Below are 23269 nucleotides of genomic sequence, written 5' to 3'. Positions count from 1 at the left end.
CTGTGTCCCCATAAATTCTCCTTTAGTTCCATGTTACAGATTTCTCTTGACCAAGCAGGATCTAACTACGAAGTTGTAACTATCCAGACCAAAAAAATGAGATTTCAAACAACAGCTACAGCATTTCTTGTGGTTACTTATTCCAAGCCTGACATTTCTGCATTGGTACTACGTGAATGGAGTTTCCATGATTCACATCAATGATTTTTCATTAGCAAGTCTTGGCAGAAAGGTCTGACTCCTGGCACAGAAAGGTCAAGTAATTCACTGGTCCTTCCTTCTTTCTTCTCTGCACTTACCTGAGCTGAGTGGAGTGCTGACGCTCGTTGGTGCATGACTCGCTCTGGGCGTTTTACAATCTATATCCCTGTAGTAGCTCTCTTGCTCATAGGGGATACTCGACAAATCCTGAATATCTGTCACTGATCTGAAGTATTGAAAGATGTTCTGACAGTTAGAATAGCCACTTCTTACACTTGTGAATCACTAAATTCTGCTATTTTCAGGTTCTTTAAATTTTAATTTTGTTCAGTCTTATCTAGTTTTCCAGAAGGAAGAGAGACGTTCCCTTTGAAAACTTCCCACAGAATTCTTGGAAGGCTAAAGATCACCATCTTCAATAATCTTGCAGAGATAGAAAAGGTTAATCACTTGCTTTCCCTTCCTTTACAGGATTTCTTAATTTTAATAATTCTCCTGTAAAAGCAAGCTCAGGAAACTGCCTCCAGAAAGGGCAAGAACTTCAAATGTGAACCACTAGGTAGAAAACTCTTTCCAAAGCCAAGGGAAGACCTCAAGGTTTAACAAAAACTAACGATCCATTAATTAAGACTAAATGTAGGTCTTGGAAGCTTTTCAAAGAACTACTCAGATAAACTGAAACTGCTAAAGATCTGCACAGGCAATGATGTCCACTCAAGTTACAAAAATTCTTAAGTGGCTGCAGGACTGGGATTATATAAAGCAAACCAACATCTTCTGTAGATACACCCTAGATTACATTGTCCTCAGAAGATCATGAAATGAACAGACATCTACTGTTACCAAATCAGTGATTTCTATGCAAATCTCCATCATCTGTAAAAAGAAATTAACTTTACTAGTTAAGTCACAAACCTATTCTGCAAATTCTTCCCGAGAATCTCAATCACGACCATTTTTGTAATAAAATTTATTTAGCTACATAGTAACGATTTGCTCTTTGAAGTAATTTTATTTCTTCTGTGTACACAGACAGAAGAAACACTTTAATGTGAAGAAGCACACCCAGCTTGACACTAAGTTAATTACTTATGATATGAAAATATTTCAAACTAAGGACAACTGTATGTGATAGCTCTTGTATACCAATCTCCCAACTTATCGCAAGAAAATACTCTTTCAATACTTCACATAGCTTTCTGTCTCTCAGCTTTGGTCTGCCTCACCTTCCTGTTTTGCATCAACACAAAACTTTTACAATGATAATGACCAACTTGCTGCAGTTTTGATATAAAATGGTCTGTGACTCTTACACATCTTTTTCTTTGTGTTCCTCCTGTGGCTCCCACAGTATCACTTCTTGGGCTGCTTCAACACTGGAATGAAGGAAGAAAGGTCATATTCACTGATCCTCTCAGAGAATTATGAAAATAAATGTATTTAGTTTCCTCTCTCTCAAAAAGTTTAAAGGACTACCTTCTCTCTGAGGTACACTGCAGTTCATAGAAGCTTTTTTGCTTAAAACCTGAGAAGATGGAGAGTGCTCGGAGAAAAATGCCATTTTAAGCACATTATGGATTTGTATCCGGTAAGGAGAACACTTCTAATTGACATATGCAGTTTCAAAACGAAACTGAAAGTTAAGTAAAAATCTACAAATATACATCACTACATTGTTTTATCATCCTTTGACTGGTCTGCATTGTAAGCTGTTCTCTCAAACTCTAACAACCCCATTCAAGGTCAAAGAGGCATTCGAAGGGGATTACTCAGAGGGTCAGAGAGCAACAGTCCTCTCTGTCCTGCTGGCAAAAGCTCAATTCCTAAGTGAAGGGAGCAACCAAAACCATTACCTTTTACCTTAAGGCCAAGCATTTACACACTTGCTGCCTACCTTTGACACTGGTAACCCAGTTCCTCCAGTGGAAGAGAGAAGGTACAACGCTGACAGACAGTACAAGGAGCTCTCACTCCCACACTCAGAGAAAGTGGGCAGCTGCTAACCCCAGAGGAACACAAGGAAAGCTGAGCTACAGGGAGGGAAGGGGCTTTTCAGCCTGAAAGCCACTGCTGAGAGACCGTCAGGGTGAGGACTGTTTCTCTTTAAGTGAAAGTACCCCTTGCAGCATGAGGTGGTGATTCTGGCCAACATCTCTGCATACTAGTAGAACATAAAATTTACAAAAATACTGGATATAAACACCTCATGTTTGACAGATGAGACTGCAAGTCTCCAATCATGGGCTAATGTTATCTGCAGGCAAGATGCAGTGAGCACATTTGCATCAGATTCTTCCCACGGGAGGGGAAAAATGCATGATCTTCACGCCACTTGAGCTCCAAAACCAAAGCACAACAAAATTAGAACAGATGAATGAAGTCTTAACTTGAATGATCTTTGCTCTGTTTAATACTGTAGTTTACCAGTGTAAAAGGAATTAATACATACATGACTTATTTTTCCTATTTTAGCTCCCTCATTAAGCAAACAAAAAAAAGTACTGAACACTGTAAAAGACAAAACCCCATGAGACTTGTGAAAGTCCTTTTAATATTTTCTTGGCAAGGAACTATGCTATGTAGATAATCATTAAAAAATACCACTGGCATTGTATTTGAATATTAGATATATAAGCAGAATTAATAAAATGAGCATACTTTATAACCTAATTTATGTTTGAAGTAACGATGAAAATAAGTCTATCTACCTGGCTACAGGCATATGGCTAAATTGATTCACTCCTTGTGTGTTATTGCCGGAGTTCTGTGCTGCTGTGCTGCAGAACAGTATACTTCCTCCTGAATACAAATAACAAATGTCCCCTGTTATTGGGTTTTGCAAGTACAAAAGAAAGTGACACAACTCATTGAACAGGAAATAGCAACTTTATTAAATTTTTTAGTTCTTGTGACCTTTGTTGTTGTCAAGAGACAAATGTGTTTTAAAGATGCATTTTCATAAACATACCACAGCTGCCAGACAGTCAACCACTGAAGCACTGGGGAATATCGCAACATTTACAAATTTGAGCTAAGAGAGGCAACAGACTAGAGAAACAGCGATGATCTTTCCATTATTCTGCACACATACAATGTCAGCTCTTACAGTCTTTAAGCTCAAGATCCTTCTAGCAGTAAGAATATTAATGTGTAAATACAACTCTAATTCAGTCTCCAGCACCATAGCAAGTTGCATAAAAACATTGAACTTAGCCCTAGGGTAAAAACAAAGATGTTGCAAACAAGTTTCGGTTCATTTTTTTAACTGAAACACAGCAAGTACATAACTATCGCACTCAACAATATTTCAGTGACTGCAATGCCCAAACCTCATCTTCCAAAATTGTAAGTGTCCTGAACCCTCACTAAAATAATGAGGAATAAGAGACCAAGTGATCCTGAAGAATCAAGCTCCAGCTTTCTGACAGGTGTGCTGCTGACAAAAATACAAGTGCAACAAGACTCCATCTCCCTGACTCAAAAGTACGTTCAAAAGAAAGAGCACATTTACCTGAAACCTGAACACCTGATCCTGCATCTTCAGGTAACTGTTTCTGTAAAAATCCTTCACAAGTATCTTCTAATTTGCCCTCAGCATTTGCGGTCTGAAGTTGGGGAAAAAGGAAGCAAATTCAATTTCTCACAGGCAAGCTGTGAAGGGTAGGACAACTCTCATAGGATGATGTTCACAACAACCAGAACGGAGATACAAACTTTTCAAGAGCTTAGCAGCAAACAGCATGGATTGGATTTAGTAGTCCATACAATAGTTTCAAATCTTCAAGAAATGAATGAAGATTGTTTTAAGACTATTGAGTACTATAATTGATAGAGCTGTGAAGGAAAGGCTGAGATTATCAACTGCCTAAAACTTTTCTCAGCCACAGATTATGTAATTTGCTAGTAAACACATTAAGAAAACATTCCCCTGGTGTTTTGGGAGTCTGGGTGTTTGTGGGGTTTTAGTTGTTTGGAGTTTTTTGGGTGTTTTTTTTGGGTAGGGGTGTGTGTTTTAAAGGAACAGGGTTAGAATTTTCTTACTTTTAGATAAATCTTTCTTTGTAGATATTATTTCAAAATAAAAGAATAAAAACTGTCATTCTTCCATTTTCTACAGCTCTTCTTCAAATTAAATGGGAGCATAATAAAACCACATGTTCTGTAACTTACGTCCAAAGTTCTTGACACAGACTTCATTCTTGTCTTTTCTGTTATTTTTACCTCTAGTTCTGAACTTCCCTGAGTAGTAGGAGGAAGGAAATAATCAGGATCAGCAGTCAAGAATTCTTCAGACACCTCAGAAGATGAATTAGGGGAACAATGCAATTCCCTTGAATGCCCCTGTGAAAGACATCATCATTTGAGATGCTTTTCCACTCTCTATTAAAGAATATACATTTTAGTCAATAATGTTAAACAATACTTTATCAAACTGAAATTATATTTAATTTGATCACTCTGAGTTTCAACCTACCTCCTGCTCCTTACATTACCTTGATGATTTATAGAACCAAACAAAAAAAAGGAGGGGGAAGAAGGGGGATTTTTAGTCAGACCACAACTGAAAAGATCAGCTGTCTTGGTAGTTCAGTGTGCAACACGGAGAGATCAGGCTGAACTGTTCTACAGATAACTAGCTGCAGCTATCTTTCTTGGATTACTATACATACTCTAGAAAGATTCTCAACTTGTGGAGGAAGGACTGAATTCTTATGAATGGCTATTCCAAACTCTGCTTGTTCATCTTGTGATGGTGACTGGCAACTTCTCCCTAGGATGTCAGAATGGAACAAAATTATTAGGCAAAAAACAGTATGAAGTGAGTGACCTGAACCACTGATGGAGTATCAATGAGAGCTGACAGTAAAAACCACACTGTCTGCTAGGAACATGGACAAATAATGACACTTAAATGCTCACATCGTCAATCTAGGCATGTGAAGCTTTCCTTGTTCCTCTATCCATAACTATTACAAAAGCAATACCCACTATGCTGCTACAGAAAAAGCATCTCTGTAATCCAATTGAAAGAAAGAAGTGTGAAAGCATACTCATGGATTTGAAAGCTTTGGGTCTCCCATGCTGACACATGGTAATCAATGACGATGAAGGGTCTCCAAGCTCACTGGACATTACCTCCACCTATTAACATCTAATACTCAGTCTATTATTTATGTTCACCAATGCCTGAGTGATGACCTGCTTTGGGGGCAAGACTCTGGGAGATAATATTGACAATTATTGTAACAAAAGCACAGAAGCTGAAATCTGCTGGGAGATAGAGAGAGATGAAAAGAGAAGGAATTATTTTTTTATTTTCAACCTTACCTCCAGAACTTCTGAATGCAGACTCCAGATCACTCTCCTCAGATTCAGATCTATCCTCACTGCCCAGATCCCAAGGCTCAACATTATCACCTGTCTGCCACCTATATCTTTGTGGGTCCTGACTTTTTTGAACTCTAACAGTGACATGTTGAAAGGCTTCCTTTATACTCTCTGCTTCACTTTCAGATGTACATTCACTGGCTGGATATGGACAGCCGAGTTGTAGTTGTCCTAAGGCCACTCTTCTGGCCATTTGCTTTACTTCAGCTACACAAAAAGAACAAAATTACCAGTTCACACAACAGAATCTGGACCTTCAAAGCATTCCCTGTGTTTCATTGTGTCTGCAGACTTGTAAATGCTGGAGTTATAGCCTGTAAACTTTTTATCACGAAAAGAGGTAAACACTTCCTTCCATTTTTAGGAAAGCTTAAAACCTGTATAAATTGATATGGACAAGTCTTTACATGAACAATTTTTGTTAGTTTGCATTCTCTATTATTCATGCCTGTACTGCCATCCACTGGTCATTGCTATACTACCCTTTCTAAATTCATACGCTGTCCCTCCCTTACATCCTCCAAAACAGGGCTAGAAATTCCTTGAGCTTTATAATCAAACCATCTTAATGTGGCTGTGATTATTTTATGCCCTGAACGTGCAAGACACAGGATCCTACTCACTTGGTTGTCATCCAAGAACAGCCTAATAGAGCTTCAGCAATTAAGGCACACAGACCTTTCTTAAGTAACAAAATGTGTTAAGTTTTAATGCGCTGCGCTGCAGGAAGACTTGCTAACATTAATGCCGAGTTCACACTGATTTACTTACTCCTCCATTCTGACTGCATCATCCTTCTGTCCTCATTTATTTTGGTACTGTAAATTTCAGTTCTTGATTTCGGATAGCACCTATAATAAGTCGTTATAAATGCATCAAACTCTGTTAATGCAAAGCATATTGCGTTAAGTATTCCCCAGTCAGTAAAAGACTAGAAGTTGTTTTAACGTTAATTAAAAGGCTGAGAGCACACATGTTCTAAGAACCCAACAGAACCAGCAGATTGAGCCATCAGAAGCTTAGAAAGCACAGGCAGTTATTTAGGTCTATTATAGATTAACCAGACAAGCTGTACATTAAAATCTAGATTTCAAAAGCTGTCAACTGCCTTCAGATGATATATCTATATAAACACTAACAGACAATGAATGCTATGTAGATGTATTTTATTCAGGTCAGTAAGGCGATCAGTGGACAACTGAAGATATTCAGAACTTCAGACTTGTATAACAACAATCCTACCACCAACCCAATTCCAATCTAGAGTTCATTCACTTGACCATCTAGCCACATGTCAGCATCCAGCATATTTATGCTCTAACCAAGTATGTCCTTTACCAACGGGTCTTACTTATCCAACTGGGTCATGAATCAACTTAAAAACCACAACAGATTTCCTGACTGATTTGACCCAAACATTGAAGGAGGTGCTATCCTCATCTTTCCAACTAGTAAGATACATTAATTTGCACAAGTTTTGCCAGGTACTTTTAACATGTACTTTCCACCCATACTTAGAAATACAAAGGGACGACATTAAAAAGCCCAGCAAACGTAATGAAGTAACGTATGGTCTGTTGTCACCGGGTTTAGCAAGACTGTTCCACTCCTACAGCCCCTAACATAGGTCCTAGTCCTACACCTACGAAAGCCAAAGTATTTCTACTGAGAATTGAATGAGGCTGTGCAGAGAGAGCAGAACCACCCTTACTAGTAACTTACTAGATTGCTCTCCTTAGGCACTGTTACAGTTTTGGACCGCTGACCTCCATTAGAGAGGCATCTGGAAGCTGTCTGAACACCACTTTTTAAAAGTAACTGCCCTGTCGCAGCAGTTACCCTGTCAGCTCTGCAGCTGACTGACTCACAGTACGGTCCTAATTGGACAGATGGCTTTTGACTTACTGAAATAACATTTAATGCCATCCTTGATCCTGCATGGGTCTACTTTTGACAGTGGCTGTATCAAGATGAATCTGCTAGAGTTAACTCTTCTGTGAACACGATCAAAACTCACCACCTCTCTTCTTCACTTCCACTTGCTGCAGAATGTGAATCACCTCCTCTCTGACACTGCAAATTGAACTTTTTTTTGCATCTTACAGATACACGTGGGAGTAAATGCTGAAATGAGTCCAACAAGTCATGATTCAGCACGTCGGGCATTCTGGTAATTACTAGTTGAACTGTCTATGAGATATACTAAGAACCGGACTGTGCAAATTTTATTCCCTAGATTATATTTTAGTAGCACTGCTCATAAGAAAGGATGACAACTCCAGGCCTTAGCCTAGTAAAAACTCTGCCCTGGATTTATAGCAGGTTTCATGTGTACACATGCAAACTACCATAACATGTAGTTCCCAGGGGAATGAGTGGACCTAAATGATTCAAGATTATTCCTCCAGCAGATACGTACATGAACTTCTCTCTTTCTTTTTGGGCTAAGCATGTCAACTACTTATATTTAATAATGAAAATTATCTAGAAGCCCTTACTAATGACAGCTTAGACCTCCATAACTAAGTTTACAAGCAAAAATCTTTCTCTGCTTGCCCTTTTCCCTGACAGTCCCACCTCCCTTTTAGTACAGGATTTTATTCCCTTCTAAGCCACTAGACTAGTATTTTGCTGGGGGGCAAGGAGGGGAGAAAGAAAAAATAGTACTAATTGCACTGCTGAGCTGACTGTTTTCGTTCCTATATCTAATGCACGTTGTATGAGCATATATTTTAAAAGACAGATTCATCCCTCCTCTTGGACACCATCCGTAACTACGTCTCTTTACCTGCTAAGGAATACAGAAGTGATAAACACAGTCACGCTGCTCAACACTTTACCTCACGGTCTAGGCTCATTTGATCATCCAGGCTTTTCACCACACTGAAGCTGAGATCATGATGGTTGTTTTCATTTTTACTCTTACTCATCTCATGAAAGCACTTCCACTTTTCATTTTGAATTGCCTCCATTTCCTTTGCTGTCTTTGAAACAGCTTGGAAACTGTTTCCACTCAATACTCCTTGTGCCTGACATCTTAACGGTGGTGGAATATAGTCACTTGATGGTGGACCTATAGCCTTCCATAAAAAAGTATTAACTCCAGAAAAAGGGTTATTGGTATTTTGGGAAGTATCATCAGAACTGCTCCAGTGTCTGTCTTGAAAAATTTGCTTAGAAAGCTGATTCATTCTGATTTCCTGGAGCAGCTTCTTTTGCTTTTCAGTGGCCTCTAATTTGTCCAGTTTCTCCTCTGTTCTGCACAGAGAATCTGCTGCCTGCTGCAACATGCTTTGAGCAATCTTTAAATCAAGGACACATTTGCTGATGTACTGCAGCTCCTTTTGGGACAGACTACTCATTCTTCTCCCAGCATCTCCTCTCACCTGTGCCAGCATGCATAAGTCAGAGGTGTCACTTATCCTCTCCTCCTCTTCTGTAGTGTACTCTGTACCCAATTCTGAAAAGCCACCTTCCTCATAAACTGGCTTTTCCTCACAGGGCACCCTGGGGGATGCATATAGGTCTCTGAGGGTAGCCTTATCTTCTTCCTTTTGCTGCCTTTTTTCATCCTTTAGAGTTTGACCTAATCCAGCTCCTTCTTCCAGGAAGTCTTCGTGAAGTTCTAGATAACTGGCAAAGATTTCATTGATTTCAAAGCTACAGAGGCTATCATCCACATCACTGACACTGAGGGTCATCAGGAGTTCAGAAGATACATCACGATTTTCATCCTGTGCAACTGGCTGTAGACTGGTTGATGCCTCTTGGTCCACTGAAGCACTATTCTCCTCAGGAAAAAGAGAATATCTTGGGGCAGTAGAGCTGCCTGAAAAATTTTATTTTAAGTGTTAAGCTATTTCTCCAGATGTCCATCAAACGCACTGCTTTTGTACATTTAGGCGTTAACGTCTTTTAGAGATTACATGAGCAGCATTTAACACTTGGGTTAAAAACAGCGTGCCTGAACTTCAAATATTAACCAGACTTACAGTCTTGAGTTTACGTTAACAATTAGAGCGGTAGCTAAAATCCAAAGCTAACTGCTTTCTATTTTCAAACTATGTCATAAAATCTGTAAGTGCTCACATTTTAATTATTTTTATTAGCATGTTCCTCAGTCCATAAAGGTCTAAGTGAAGGACACACGACATCTTACTAGAAAAAACTCACCAGCCTCGGTTATCTCTTTTCCCTGCAATTCCTGTGTTCTCTTCTGGTAGCTAACAGCTGATGCCAAACAGATATTCACATCTGCAAAAACAGCAGGTCTTTGTGCTTTTGACATTTCATCAGCATGACCAGTTTGAGATTTAGTTAAGTCCTGTAACACAAAAAACAGAACAAAAGACAACTGTATGTGACAGTTCAATGTCTCTGCCTTCTCTTTTAAGGTGGTTTGCCTCCATGATCAGAAAAGGATACTCAATGTTCAGATTGCCTCCCACCTAGATTTAAGCAGAACAACTTGAATCTGAATGGACACAAAACTCTGCCGTTTTAAATACATGAAAGGCTACAATCCTGGAAATTACCTTTAAGTCATTTTTCAGTATATATTGAATATCCTGAAGTTTCAGGGAGCGGTTTTTCTGTTTAGGTTCTAGCCCTGACTTTACAATACTGTAATAGGGCATAGGAAGTCTGACATCTGCTTCTAACTGTTGTCCCGAAATTATGAGTGGTTTAATAACTGAGTCTTCAAGACCTTTCCAGGGAGGGGTCTCTGCAAGACATCAGTATAGACTTCATGTCACCAATGTTAATGAAAATAAAGAAAAAAGAAAAAAAGAGAAAAGAATCGGAGATACTGAAGCATTACTGTCTACACATCCCCTAATTTACAACTACTGTCATGAACCAAACGAGCACTCAGTCCAGCCTGGCATCTTCTCCCTATCTTATTTCAAGAGTGGATGCTTTAAAGGGAGCTGACAGCAATCTCTAGAGGACAGTTACACTGTAAACCATGCTCTGGATTTTTCATTACCAACAAGCTAATAGAGGTTTAATTTTAGGGTAATAGTTTATCCCATTTCACTGTCAAAATAGTCAAAGTCAATACATAACATACATTACGTTATCTGTAATAACAATAAATTTTCTGTAAGTTATCTTAGTGATCAAAAAGATGAAAGCTGCACAGGCTCATTTTGCACATTGCAGAGAGTTAACTGAATGTTTTGTTGTCCTCGTATGAAGAAGAAAGATAAACAGCAGAAAAACACCATACACAAAATTGTATTTTTCTAGTACCAACCATTAATCTCATCCCTTAGTCATGCAATTTAAAGATTTCCGATTACATTTTACAAGTTTCCAGTAGTCTTTGCTATTGTCATTAACATTTGGGTTTTTTGCCTGGAAGGGTTCCTTTTCCAAGTTAAGTCTGTATGAGCCATCACAGCAAGGTTTTATCCAGTTACATAGGGGACTTGAACAGACATTAGGTGGCTGACAGTCTGCATTGAAAACATTCAGTGGGTTACCCTCGTGACAAAAGCCTGTAGATATACCTGTCAAGGCCTCCTGCACTACTGTACAGAAGCTGTAAATATCCGATTTGACAGTCACAACTTTTTCAAGGATTACTTCAGGAGAGCACCACTTATACAGCTGGACTGGGATAGGAATACGTGTCAGATCACTCTGTTCTCCGCCATCTTTGCTGTATAAAGGGAAAAAAGTTGTAAATTGGGACATACACCACATTCAACTAGAATTAAACACCTGAGTTTGTTTTATCTGCTTTTAGTTTAAATACCTAAAAGGTCCAGAGTATACCTGCAAATAAAAATGTGTAATATTTTCACACCAATAAATGTATTTTGGCGCATTACAGCAAAGACGTTCTGGCAAAAGTAACACCTCCTTTAATACATTTACACTCAAAAAGAATTCCGAGAAAGTTGAGAATTTCCCAATAGGAATTTTAAAAGCAACCCTTTAGCTCTCACCAGCATTCTCTGACCACGGACAGAATACATTTATTTTGCAATGTATAAGTATGTCTAGAGCATAACTTCCTCACATTTAACGGTACAGTTTTTTTTTTTTCATTCATTTCACAGTAAGCTGTATCTGAAATAGCCAAGAAATTGTCAAGATTTATTAACAAATTGAGTTTGCAAGGAGGTTAGGAAGTATCTTTGCTCCTTTCAGGACATTACCATCAGCAAATTTTTGTTTGTTACCAATTTTACTCTCTTTCTTTGCAGTCTAACGAGCGATTTACTTCCTTTCTAATCAGACAGCGCTACCAGAAAGTAAAAAATTTATATAAGTAATAATTTACCTAAATGAAATGAATGGTGTCCCTCATAAAAGAAATACTCTTTTTGTCACTGATGGCACTTAATTACTACCAGGTCAATGAGGCATGGAATCTTCAACCATTTTAGGTAAGCCTCCATATGCACAAGTTCAGTATAAGAAGAAGGAACTTAAATTACTTCCAGCCCAGCAGCAGATTAGTGACTCAAAGAGGAGCTTCATCTCTGTTCTGTAAGATTAGGTTCTATTTCTCTAGTGGTATTTTTATACTCCAGTAAAGAGCTGCTTCTCTTACTAGTTTCTATTTTCAGATACTTATAACATAGAAACTAAGTCCACCTGAAACTTGCCATACCGCCTGTGGCAAAATTAATGTACCTGAGCAGTAATAATTTGGAGTTCTTTACTCCTGTAACTCTGTTGCCTGACTCAGGGGCAGGAGTCCCTAGTCATCAAGAGGGGCACTTCAGCAGAACTTAGCACTAAATTTGACTTTACTTGTGTTTGTGCCTTTCACAGAAACAGTGAGGAAGTTCTTTACCTCTCTATCATGTATTCCAAGTTGCATAGCTTTGCCTCACCAGAAGAAACAATCTGGATAGCATAGGAGGTAACTGAACGGTGGATAAATCCACGGGAATGTAGAAAACGCAAAGCGTCGTTAATTTGAAGCAGCATGTGCAAAATTGTCTCCATGTGCAGTACTGGGAATTCTGTACGCTGAAAAAAACAGAAGTACCAAATTTGCACTGGAGGTCTCAAAGCTTGATGTAGGGGAAAACTATTATTGTACAGAAGGCAAAGAAAGCAAACATGAAACATACTGTAGCAAAAGTCAGACAAATTGCACTTGCTCAATAATGTTCGTTCTCAATACCAAACCAGCTAATAATACCTTAAAAAGTAATTAAGAAAAGATATTGACTATGCCAATATTCACTCTGAAGCAGAATGAACTCTTAAGAGTTTCTTGCCTTTGACTGCAATTTCTCAAGTAATTTAGATGACGGCATTCAAACAGTTAAAGAAATAAAATAACGACTCAATTAACTGCAAAAAAGGAAGAGAAAAATATAGAACAACAAAAATAAAACACAGATCAGTTGATTTAAAAAAGAACCAAAACCCGCAGCTGAGTTCAAGCCTTCACTTTTATACACAGGCAGTTTGCAAAATACTACATACCAATATTCAAGGGCAAAACCTGGTCTCGCCACATTTGCAGTATACAACCACATGCAGAAGATTAATTGAATTTAACAGCAGCCATTTTAAGACTGACACCAAACAAGAAAATCAATGCAATTGCACCTAAACGTTAACTGAAGTATTTGCCAATTACAAACTTTACCAGCTTACACAGAGTATCCGATACTGTGCAATGAAATAGAAACCCAGATACACAGACTGATGATTTTGTCTTCCTGTTCTTTGAGTAAAGATGGTAGATGTAGTTACTAAACTTTTTCCTCTCAATTAATTACTATTTAAAAAACAAGTATTCTAATTACCCTTTCATGAAGGATGCTGTACAGAGAACCAAAGTTAACCCTTTCATATACTAAACGGGTTTTCTCCAAGTCACTAGACAGACAGACAGACAACAACTGTAGCAAATGAGGATGACGGAGTTTACTGTAAAGGGAGAGGAAAAAAAAATTGTAAGGCAAATATGAGATTAAAAGAGAAGGAGTCCTGGCCTTCTAGATGTTTTTATCAACACAACGTGAATGCTTCTAACTTTTCATTAGAATACCCAAAATTTTAAAAGAACCGTGGATTGGGAGGCATTTAGGAAACAGTGCTCACTGTCACAACTAGGAGAACCTATAAACAAGCCATCCAAGAAATGTGCAATGAAGCATTCATCCAGACATACGAGAAGAGAGTATCATCTTCTCCTGTATTATCCACTGGGGAGCAAATGGAGTGGGAAGAGACAGGAGGAGAAAGAGACCTGTATTTCTCATTTGGAGAGAAAGTACAACCACAGCCTAACAGTCCTCCCCAGGTTAATCACATTACCTCCCATCACTGCAGACACCCAAACCCCAGGAGCACTTGTGGCTACTGCACGTTCTTTCTTACCTACTATGTTCCTGTTCTGCAATGAGAAGATCAGCTAAACGTTGTTTACTACAGTTCTGATGGGGCTCAAAGCTGAGTTCCTTCACTGTAACTCTGCTGCCTCCCCACATTAAGCTACAAGGAGAAGAAGAATTTCTACGAGATGCTTTCTGCAGTATTTTTTTCCGGTTATGGGATTACGTACAAATAATTTTGTAATTCGGAAATGTTCTGGTGCTGTCTCCTACTGTTAGTAACATTAGTTTGATGATCCTGGCTATAGTATATATTCTTTCAAATTGACAATAAATTCTCATCCTGTTAAAGACTGAATATAGCAGGCTAGGTTTGCTGTCCAGAGATGCTACGCTACCATGACCCAGGGTAAAGAACAAGGACACTCTAAAACTCCTTTCACTAAAGGCCATCAGCTACGCTGCAATACAAGCCAGAGCTTTGGGAAAATTAAATCACCAATTTGTCAATTCTCTGGATGCCTCTGAGGCACAAGTACTTGCCACACAATACAAAAGATAAAAACCAAGGGGCAGTCTGCACTTGCAACTCTCATTTCACCATAGGTGTGAGCAAGTGGCCTGCAGACATGCATATCCAGAGGCCTGAGGTCTTACCCAGCAATTACAAGGACTAAACACTGAACAATGCAATCTGTGCAACCCCAGCAACGTATTTCCCACCACAAAAGGAATCAGTACTGAAATATTGCTATCAATGAATAGCCGTAATTGGGTTAATATTGCTCGAAAGGACTAGAACAACCTACAGATATCAAAGGAATTTAAAGAAGATGTTAATCAGTGGACTGTAGAAAACAAGTTGCAAGCAGAAAGCAGTGGATGAATATAGAATAGACAAGGAAAACAACTATCCAAACAAAGCATCTAGTACAACAACTTGCTGCTTAATAGTAACAGATGCACACTAAGAGGGATTAAAATCCCTTTGATTCCACTTACTTTGTCATGGTCATGTATGGTCCAACATGGGAAGAAAATGTTGGTTCATCATCTGCCTGAACCACGTCTTTTTCCCCAATAATAGGGAGAGATGCCAAGTACCCTAGATGCCTGCTGCCTGCAAGATAGAACTGAAACAACACGAGGGCATAACCAAAAGGAATATTCAACAGTTCCCAAGATCCGTCACATCTGCTGCAAGCTCACTAAAAACTTGCGTGCAATCATGGCAATGGGAGCATCAGCCAAAGCATCAAAATGAAATGTTAAGGTATCTACATCAAAAACCTAACTTTCTAGTGAAGCTGAAATAGAGAAAGTAGAAACAGTCATTAAGAATTCCCACAGGTGACGTTTAACAGGAGAGTTTCTATTGCCTGTTCCAAAACAGCTTCCTCTGCGTGCTGGTTTTGGCTGGGATAGAGTTAATTTTCTTCATAGTAACTAGTACGGGGCCATGTTTTGGATTTGCACTGGAAAAGGTGCTGAGAACACAGGGATGTTTTAGTTACTGCTAAGCAATGCTTACAGAGTCAAGGCCTTTTCTGCTCCTCACCCCTCCCCACCAGTGAGGAGTTGGGAGGGGACACAGCCGGGACAGCTGACCCCAATGACCAAAGGGACATCCCATACCATATGACGTCATGCTCAGCATGTAAAGCTGGGGGAAGAAGGAGGAAGGGGGGGATGTTCAGAGCGATGGCTTTTGCCTTCCCAAGTCACCGTTACCCGTGATGGAGCTCTGCTTGCCTGGGGATGGCTGAACACCTGCCTGCCGGTGGGAAGGAGTGAATGAATTCCTTGTTTTGCTTTGCTTGCATGCACAGCTTTTGCTTTCCCTGTTAAACTGTCTTTATCTCAACCCACGAGTTTTCTCACTTTTACCCTTCTGATTCTTTCCCCCATCCCACCGGGGCGGAGCGAGCGAGCGACTGTGTGGGGCCTAGTTGCCGGCTGGGGTTAAACCACGACACTCTGATAGGGCCTACTAACAACTAAAGGCCTGAATATTTGCGCTCTCCACAGGTTTTTTCCACCATTTCAGTAGAAATAAGAACGCACTAAAAATTAAAAATAACACAGGTAGAGTAATTACTGTGAAGAATACGTGACTCTGAAAAACTGTACTAATTTCATTAGAAAACCGTTATGCATAGCATCTTACCTTCCCAAAACCAAAGCTGTACATGTTCCTGGCTGCATTAGCTCCACCTTTCAGAAGTCTACTCAGAGGACTGTCAACATTTCTACGTACCAAAAACAGAAACAATAAGAGTAACTAATATGCCAAAGCTTTGAGTAAAATACAAAAAAGAGAGAAAAATGAAGAATTCTGCAACAGTCATGTATTTAAAATGTTGCATTTGACTGGTCCCACACAAAAAGTGTAGTGCGGATGCTGAAATTCCAAATTATTGTGCAACTCATTAAAACTTTTTGGATACACCGTTATGCTATGTATTTGTTTAAAGTAAAACAGCCAATAAAAAAAAAAAACCACCATATACAAGCACCCTGCATCCTGCTTTTTGTTCATAAGTATGTATTTTTCCAAACATGTATCTGACATAAAAGCTCTTGAAACGGTTGGAAACACACCCGCAAAGCATTTGCAGTGACCTTAAAAGGTCAAGAAACAAACCACTTCATGTTACCGCCATTTTAATACTATTAAAATCCAGTACTTCATATTGCTGATTTCAAGAGTATCTCTTAATATACAGATATTTACAACTATCAAGTTTCTATCTGGAACTCTCACAACAAATAAAAAGTATCATCATTCCTAACACACGACGGTTTTAAATCTGATATTGTCAAAAAGAAAGAACATGTTAATTTTAAGATAATAGGATATGGAAGTAAAAGTCCTTGTAGCTCAATCCCTCAGTACTTGAGAATATATTCTTACCCTTGAACAAGACCACCAAACCTAGATGGACTGCAGACCAGCGCTTTTGATGAGCCAACCTTCCCGAGTAGCTCAGAGGGAAAATTTTGAATGGCAGCCTGCATGTGGAATGTACAACGCTGTATAAATTCCAGCATCTAGAGAGGAGGGGGAGGGAAAAAACAACAACTTCAGAACTGCAAGATAAACCATTTTAAATTAATAGATCATGACTACTGAAAAAATAACTAGTTACTTGCAATATTTAAATAGGCATTTCAAGAAATGGACACAGAGAAAAACTTGAAGAAAATCAATTACATGAAAATGTAAGAGAAAGCTTACTTCAAACACTAGATGACTAACTTTCAAGACATTCACCCACTGAAAATTGTAATATCAGGTTTCTTTTTAAGAGGAGCACTGTAATAACAGGAGAGGAATATTATGAGTTTTAAATTAGTATGGCAGTCATGAATAAGCCTTCTTGATACCACATTTTGCTACCATGCTAGCAAAAATGACGCATTTGCTGACACTGTTCATGCACAGACTGAGATACCCTTGAAAACTACTTCAGGTTTACTCCTGAATTGCACATACATGCAAACAAACTACGTATATCAGGGATCGAAAACAAGGGCCTGTCATTCTCTTCACTGCACACTTACACATAAAGGTCCTAACAAGACAGACAGACACGGCCCTGCACCTGAGCAAAACCTTAAATAATCGGGATCATGAGCACTTCAAAATACCATTGCTGACGTTGAAAAATAACGTTAAATAATTATCTAACATGTAAAAGCCAAGAATTTCTCCCTGGAATGTTGGAGTTTCTTCATTTTAAGATGAAGATGTGAGCACGTATCTAGCACGTATTCAACGCATATTACACACACATACCTGAGCACTGCTTTCTTTTCCAGCTGACATAGCCCAGTTCTGAGGATTTTTTCCATCTTTATCATGTACTCTCAGATCACCTCCTTCATCCAATAATTTGCTAAGAATCCACTGATTTCCTGAAAACGCAGCTGCATGGACTGGGGTGCTTCCATCATAACAGCGACTGAGGAACATTAAAGCAGAAATGTTTCAACCTACCCCTACTACACTCAACCAGCTGTGCCTCTGGGGAAAAAAGCAGCATGCCTAGAATGTTTATGTACTCCCAAACAACATACACCATGAAATAAAGAAAATTAGGCACCTACTTACCTCTGAGGATCTTTGGCTAAAATAGCAACATGCATCTCAAGCATTTCTTCATTTATATATAGCAAATATTGTGTATTACGTTGACTAAAACCACTAAAAGATTAGTTTCAATTTAAGAATAAAAATTCATTTTTATACTTAACTGATTAGCATCTGAGCCATAATTCAACAGCACATCCACTATTTTACCAAGACCTAGCAATGCAGCAATGAAGAGAGAAGTTTGGCCCGTGGAATTTACAGCATCAACAAAAATACCTACAAGAAAACAAAAGATTATGAGGAGAATGCCTGTGCCCCCCAACCCTCAATAAAAGTCAACGGTTCACTAACACTGAAACTGACTGCCATATACCCTCTAAGATACTAGAAATATGAAAACATAAAGATATTAACAGAAATTGAAAAAAGAGCAAAACAACCTTCCTTGTAACTTTCTATATATACCATGCATTGCTTGTCCACAATGTTTTCAAACAAAGCATGTATAGATATCAGAGGCAAAGTATTAATATGGATGAACACAGATAACACCAGAGGACTGCATTAATAAACAATTAAATTCTTCTGAAGTAGTAATTAAGCGTTAGACAAGTATTTTGTTACTTTAACCAATTTTCTTCAAAATAATGAATTCCATTCTGCATTAAAAAGAAAAAAGGCAGCCTAGAGGGATATGTATCTGAAACCACAACGGCGTCACAATCAACAAAACCGATCTGCTTTTGAAAACCAGAAAAAAAAGGGCCACAAACCACTCAGCCCGTGCTCTCTCCCTCCCGGCCCCCGAAGGGGCGCGGGAACGGTCATCAATGGCGGGCGGCCCCTGCACAAGCAGCACCGCCCGCCCGCTTCGCGCTCAGGAGAGAACACCCCGCTCCTCCTCGTGGCTTGTGACGCCGATCAGGTGCGATCACTCTCCTCTAGTGACCAACTACAGAAATGATCCCTGAAAGTATAGTCTTACCCGAACCGTCCCGCCGCCACGGACCCCACCGCCACGCACTGCCCCCTAGCACACGGCCACCCCACCCGCCCACCCACGGGAACAGACGACGACCCCCCTCCGCGCTCCCGCCGAGTTCCCGCCGCCGCGGAATCGCGGCCCGCGACCCACGGCCCCGCTCCGCGCGACCCACGGGACCGCCGCGCGGGGCGGTGAGCGGGACACGCCCGCTCATTTGCATCCTCTGCCTCAGACACCCAATCAGACGCCCCGCTCTCAAGCAGGCAGGCGCGTCGCTCCGCCTCCGCTTCCCCCGACACGTGACGCCGCAGCCGCGCTCAGGCCGCCCGGCCCGGCCCGGCCCGGGGCCGCCCGCTGCCCCCCGCCCCGCACTGCGCCCGGCTACCGGCACCCCGTCCTCCACCCACGCAAGAACAGGTCCGCAGAGCCAGGGCTCCGCAAGCAAAACGTGCCGCACTGGCGCTACACCCACCCGAGCCTGGGCTGGCTAACTGCGATGCCAACGACTCGCTCCTCTCCAGGAGCAGAAATGGGATCCTGGTGGTAGCGCAGCACGTCACGCCTAGTCTCTGGTGGCCGCAGCTCTATCGGCTAATGACAAACAACATCATCTCTCTAATGGTAATTTCTAAAGAGTCCGAGGAGACTCCAGATCCTAGGTACTGCAGAGCCACAGACAAGTTACAGCCAATGCAAAAGCCTACGCTTTCTTCAAAGTCACCTGGAGGCTATGAAAAACCTCCTCTTGACAACTGTTAGGAAAATCTCATTTCCTAACTATTGTACCGATTGTTCTTTATCGTATGAAATTGTATGAACTTTCTTAGGATACGTAATGGCATTCTGTATAGTCATGGTTGAGTGAGCATGAGTAAAGGACCCCAGCTCATTGCAAGGAGAAAGACAGCCCCCACCCTGAAGATAATGACCTTTGTTTCTTGGAATCTTAAAAGCTGTCCAGGAAGAACAAAAGATACCCCTGGACTGCCACGATAAGGCCAGCACCCTAGCCCCTCTAACGTTTCTGTGAAACCCTCCCATTATTTAGCATCATAGATAAGTAACTGCAGCAAGACTGACTGCATGGATGCCTAGATCCAGAAAAAAGCAAATGGATAATGATGCCATCGAATTCTAGTTGCTTTGCAAAACAGTAGTGTGTGTGTTAAGCAGTGACTGGTCAAATCACCTCGTACCTGAATGCCTGAAAGGTGTAAGAACCACGCATAAAACCGCATCTGGGGTGCCGCAGTTTGAATGGGACACCTCACGTGCATGAATAAAGAATCACTCTTGCAATTCTATACTTTGCATCCCAGCCTCTCTCCTTGGACGGCAATGGGCCAGTCGCAAAGTCTTCATGACACAACAGAAGAGACGACCATCTCAGTCCGTGCTCCCTCTGCCCCACGCCACCAGAGAAGAGGCCCAGGCACCAATGCCAGGCAGCACTGCACAACTCTTGCCTGGCGCTCTGAAGGGGAAGCATTGGCTTCGTCGCTGTGCCCTACACAACCGATGGCTCGAGAATACCATCGCCTAACTTGCACACCCAGGTACTAACAAACTTTCAAAGCATTTCTTTTCACTGAACAATGCCACCCCACCGGACATTAAAACCTAAACCCCCCTGGCTGCTTCCCTCCTCCCCTGAGTCTACGTGTTCCACCCGGGACGCGTTTGGTTAGCAGGGAACTGCCCCTGGCCAGGCACAGCCCCCTCTCCCCGTATCAACTGCTCTTAGAACCATGAGAAAAAAGGGCCACAAACCACTCAGCCCGTGCTCTCTCCCTCCCGGCCCCCGAAGGGGCGCGGGAACGGTCATCAATGGCGGGCGGCCCCTGCACAAGCAGCACCGCCCGCCCGCTTCGCGCTCACGAGAGAACACCCCGCTCCTCCTCGTGGCTTGTGACGCCGATCAGGTGCGATCACTCTCCTCTAGTGACCAACTACAGAAATGATCCCTGAAAGTATAGTCTTACCCGAACCGTCCCGCCGCCACGGACCCCACCGCCACGCACTGCCCCCTAGCACACGGCCACCCCACCCGCCCACCCACGGGAACAGACGACGACCCCCCCCCCGCGCTCCCGCCGCCGCGGAATCGCGGCCCGCGACCCACGGCCCCGCTCCGCGCGACCCACGGGACCGCCGCGCGGGGCGGTGAGCGGGACACGCCCACTCATTTGCATCCTCTGCCTCAGACGCCCAATCAGGCGCGCCGACGCGGCGCAGCGGGCCCCAGGGCTCCGCACCAGGGCGCGGTGCCGCCCCACGGGGGCTGCGGGCAACGCTTCGGCCGCGCTCCCCAGGGCATCCAGTGAAGCCACCCCAGAAGCCGCCCTGCGCGCCGTTCCCTCAACCACCAGGCCAGCCCGCGTCCGCGCGCCGTGCCACGAGTGACGCAACACCAGCGGCGAGCACGCGCGGCTCTAAGCGGGGCCAGGGCGGCCCCCCGAGCCCCTCTCACCCGCGCTGCTCGGCGGCTCTGTGTCAAGAGCGAGCAGCTTCTGCCTGACCCCCGCCAACGCCAACGGGCGACACCGCGGCTCCAAAGCCACCCGGCCTTCCAGGGACAGCGCGACGTGACGACGAAGAGCAGGGTCTCCCTGGCCCCAACACCACTGAAACACCGTCGCAGCACAGGCACAATCCCGCAGCTCTCCCCGTCTCAGACTCCGCTGAAACAGAAAGCCTGTGCCCTCCTTGGCGGGCACGAAGCCTCCCGCAGGTCGGTACCAACTCCCCCGTGCCAGTTCAAGTGCTGATCTGCTCTTAGAACCAAGGAAAAAAAAGGGCCACAAACCACTCAGCCCGTGCTCTCTCCCTCCCGGTCCCCGAAGGGGCGCGGGAACGGTCATCAATGGCGGGCGGCCCCTGCACAAGCAGCACCGCCCGCCCGCTTCGCGCTCAGGAGAGAACACCCCGCTCCTCCTCGTGGCTTGTGACGCCGATCAGGTGCGATCACTCTCCTCTAGTGACCAACTACAGAAATGATCCCTGAAAGTATAGTCTTACCCGAACCGTCCCGCCGCCACGGACCCCACCGCCACGCACTGCCCCCTAGCACACGGCCACCCCACCCGCCCACCCACGGGAACAGACCACGACCCCCCCCCGCGCTCCCGCCGAGTTCCCGCCGCCGCGGAATCGCGGCCCGCGACCCACGGCCCCGCTCCGCGCGACCCACGGGGCCGCCGCGCGGGGCGGTGAGCGGGACACGCCCGCTCATTTGCATCCTCTGCCTCAGACACCCAATCAGACGCCCCGCTCTCACGCAGGCAGGCGCGCCGACACCGCCCCCTGCGGGGAGGCCGCCCCGCCGCCAGCGGCGCGGAGGGACCCGTCGGCAGCGGCGGTTGCGGGGCCCAGCGCCCGCCACTGCCCCGGGGCTGAGCGCCGCCTCCCCGCACACAGCCCTCGGGCAGCCCCAGCTTGCACATCCCGTCACCAGTGCTATGGAGAAGTCACACCTCCAGGAACAGCACATGCCGTTGGAGTTCTTGACAGTAAAAACGAAATAGAACTGCACCAAATACTAGGTTTTATTTACAATGTTCACTGTTCCCATGTAGTTAAAAATCTAGGTGTCAAAAATACCGGTATCTAAACCATACCTTAAGCATTTTGCAATCAGAATTAAAGTTAAAATCACATTTACAGAGCATATTCCTATAGTAGACTGTCAGAATTTTAGCTTTACAATACCTCAGTCATTTCCTTATGAGCACTTTACAACTAAAAGCTTAGTTTTCTTTTCAGTTTACTTATTTTCATACAACATTTTTTGATTCAATAATTAGTGCTATTTACCAGAAAAGGCCAACTATAATTCATTTTGTAAATATATTTCACTCACAAAACTGAATTGTACAGACAGCATGCTGACTATTTACCAGAAATATAAGCATACAGGAAAAAGTAAGACTTTTCTGCCAGTACTTGTCTAAACTTAGCATTTACCTCTTTTCAGAAGCTTCTTCACTTTCACATAGTTTCCTTGCCTGACATACTCATGCAGCTGAGCTTCCAGGGAGTCACCTTTAATAGTTCCAAGCTGGACTGGGCAGGGAATTGGAAGAGGGAGAGCACGAGACATCTTCTTTCCTCAACAGAACTAGGAAAAGGTATGAAACATAATGAAGCTGCAAAACACCATAGTCAAAGACTTCAAAAATTTCAGTAGCTGACACAATGAGTCATGACTGTTTCCTCTGGACAAATCTTGAGATGGAGGATGAAGGCAATTCAGCCCTCTAGTCCCACCGGCTACCTCCCTCCCCC

General features: G+C 42.6%; 1 protein-coding gene and 3 non-coding genes across 4 annotated transcripts in view; all 4 read right to left on the bottom strand.

Annotated features, from left to right (window-relative positions):
• TEX14 (testis expressed 14, intercellular bridge forming factor) overlaps positions 1-23084 on the bottom strand; it is a 28871-nt gene extending 5787 nt beyond the window's left edge. The window contains exons 1-22 of the mRNA XM_075169117.1: positions 22949-23084; positions 18162-18276; positions 17704-17869; positions 16819-16955; positions 16072-16153; positions 14907-15037; positions 13951-14064; positions 13374-13497; positions 12404-12582; positions 11106-11257; positions 10125-10315; positions 9763-9913; positions 8430-9418; positions 7607-7713; positions 6361-6440; positions 5530-5796; positions 4872-4972; positions 4372-4542; positions 3713-3806; positions 2910-3000; positions 1515-1577; positions 300-427 (exon numbers count right to left, since the gene is read on the bottom strand). Of these exons, the coding sequence (XP_075025218.1) occupies positions 300-427; positions 1515-1577; positions 2910-3000; positions 3713-3806; positions 4372-4542; positions 4872-4972; positions 5530-5796; positions 6361-6440; positions 7607-7713; positions 8430-9418; positions 9763-9913; positions 10125-10315; positions 11106-11257; positions 12404-12582; positions 13374-13497; positions 13951-14064; positions 14907-15037; positions 16072-16153; positions 16819-16955; positions 17704-17869; positions 18162-18276; positions 22949-23084 (3769 nt within the window). The remainder of the gene's footprint in view (positions 1-299; positions 428-1514; positions 1578-2909; positions 3001-3712; positions 3807-4371; positions 4543-4871; positions 4973-5529; positions 5797-6360; positions 6441-7606; positions 7714-8429; positions 9419-9762; positions 9914-10124; positions 10316-11105; positions 11258-12403; positions 12583-13373; positions 13498-13950; positions 14065-14906; positions 15038-16071; positions 16154-16818; positions 16956-17703; positions 17870-18161; positions 18277-22948) is intronic.
• Positions 18772-18983, bottom strand: LOC142090798 (small nucleolar RNA U3). The gene has a single exon (XR_012676637.1). It is a non-coding gene; the product is annotated as a small nucleolar RNA U3 (small nucleolar RNA).
• Positions 20754-20965, bottom strand: LOC142090807 (small nucleolar RNA U3). The gene has a single exon (XR_012676646.1). It is a non-coding gene; the product is annotated as a small nucleolar RNA U3 (small nucleolar RNA).
• LOC142090806 (small nucleolar RNA U3) lies at positions 21790-22001 on the bottom strand. The gene has a single exon (XR_012676645.1). It is a non-coding gene; the product is annotated as a small nucleolar RNA U3 (small nucleolar RNA).
• Positions 23085-23269: the final 185 nt, after the last annotated feature.

This window comes from Calonectris borealis, chromosome 19, assembly GCF_964195595.1.
Source record: "Calonectris borealis chromosome 19, bCalBor7.hap1.2, whole genome shotgun sequence".
NCBI classification, from domain to species: Eukaryota; Metazoa; Chordata; class Aves; order Procellariiformes; family Procellariidae; genus Calonectris; species Calonectris borealis.
This window is presented reverse-complemented; position numbering and strand designations above follow the sequence as displayed.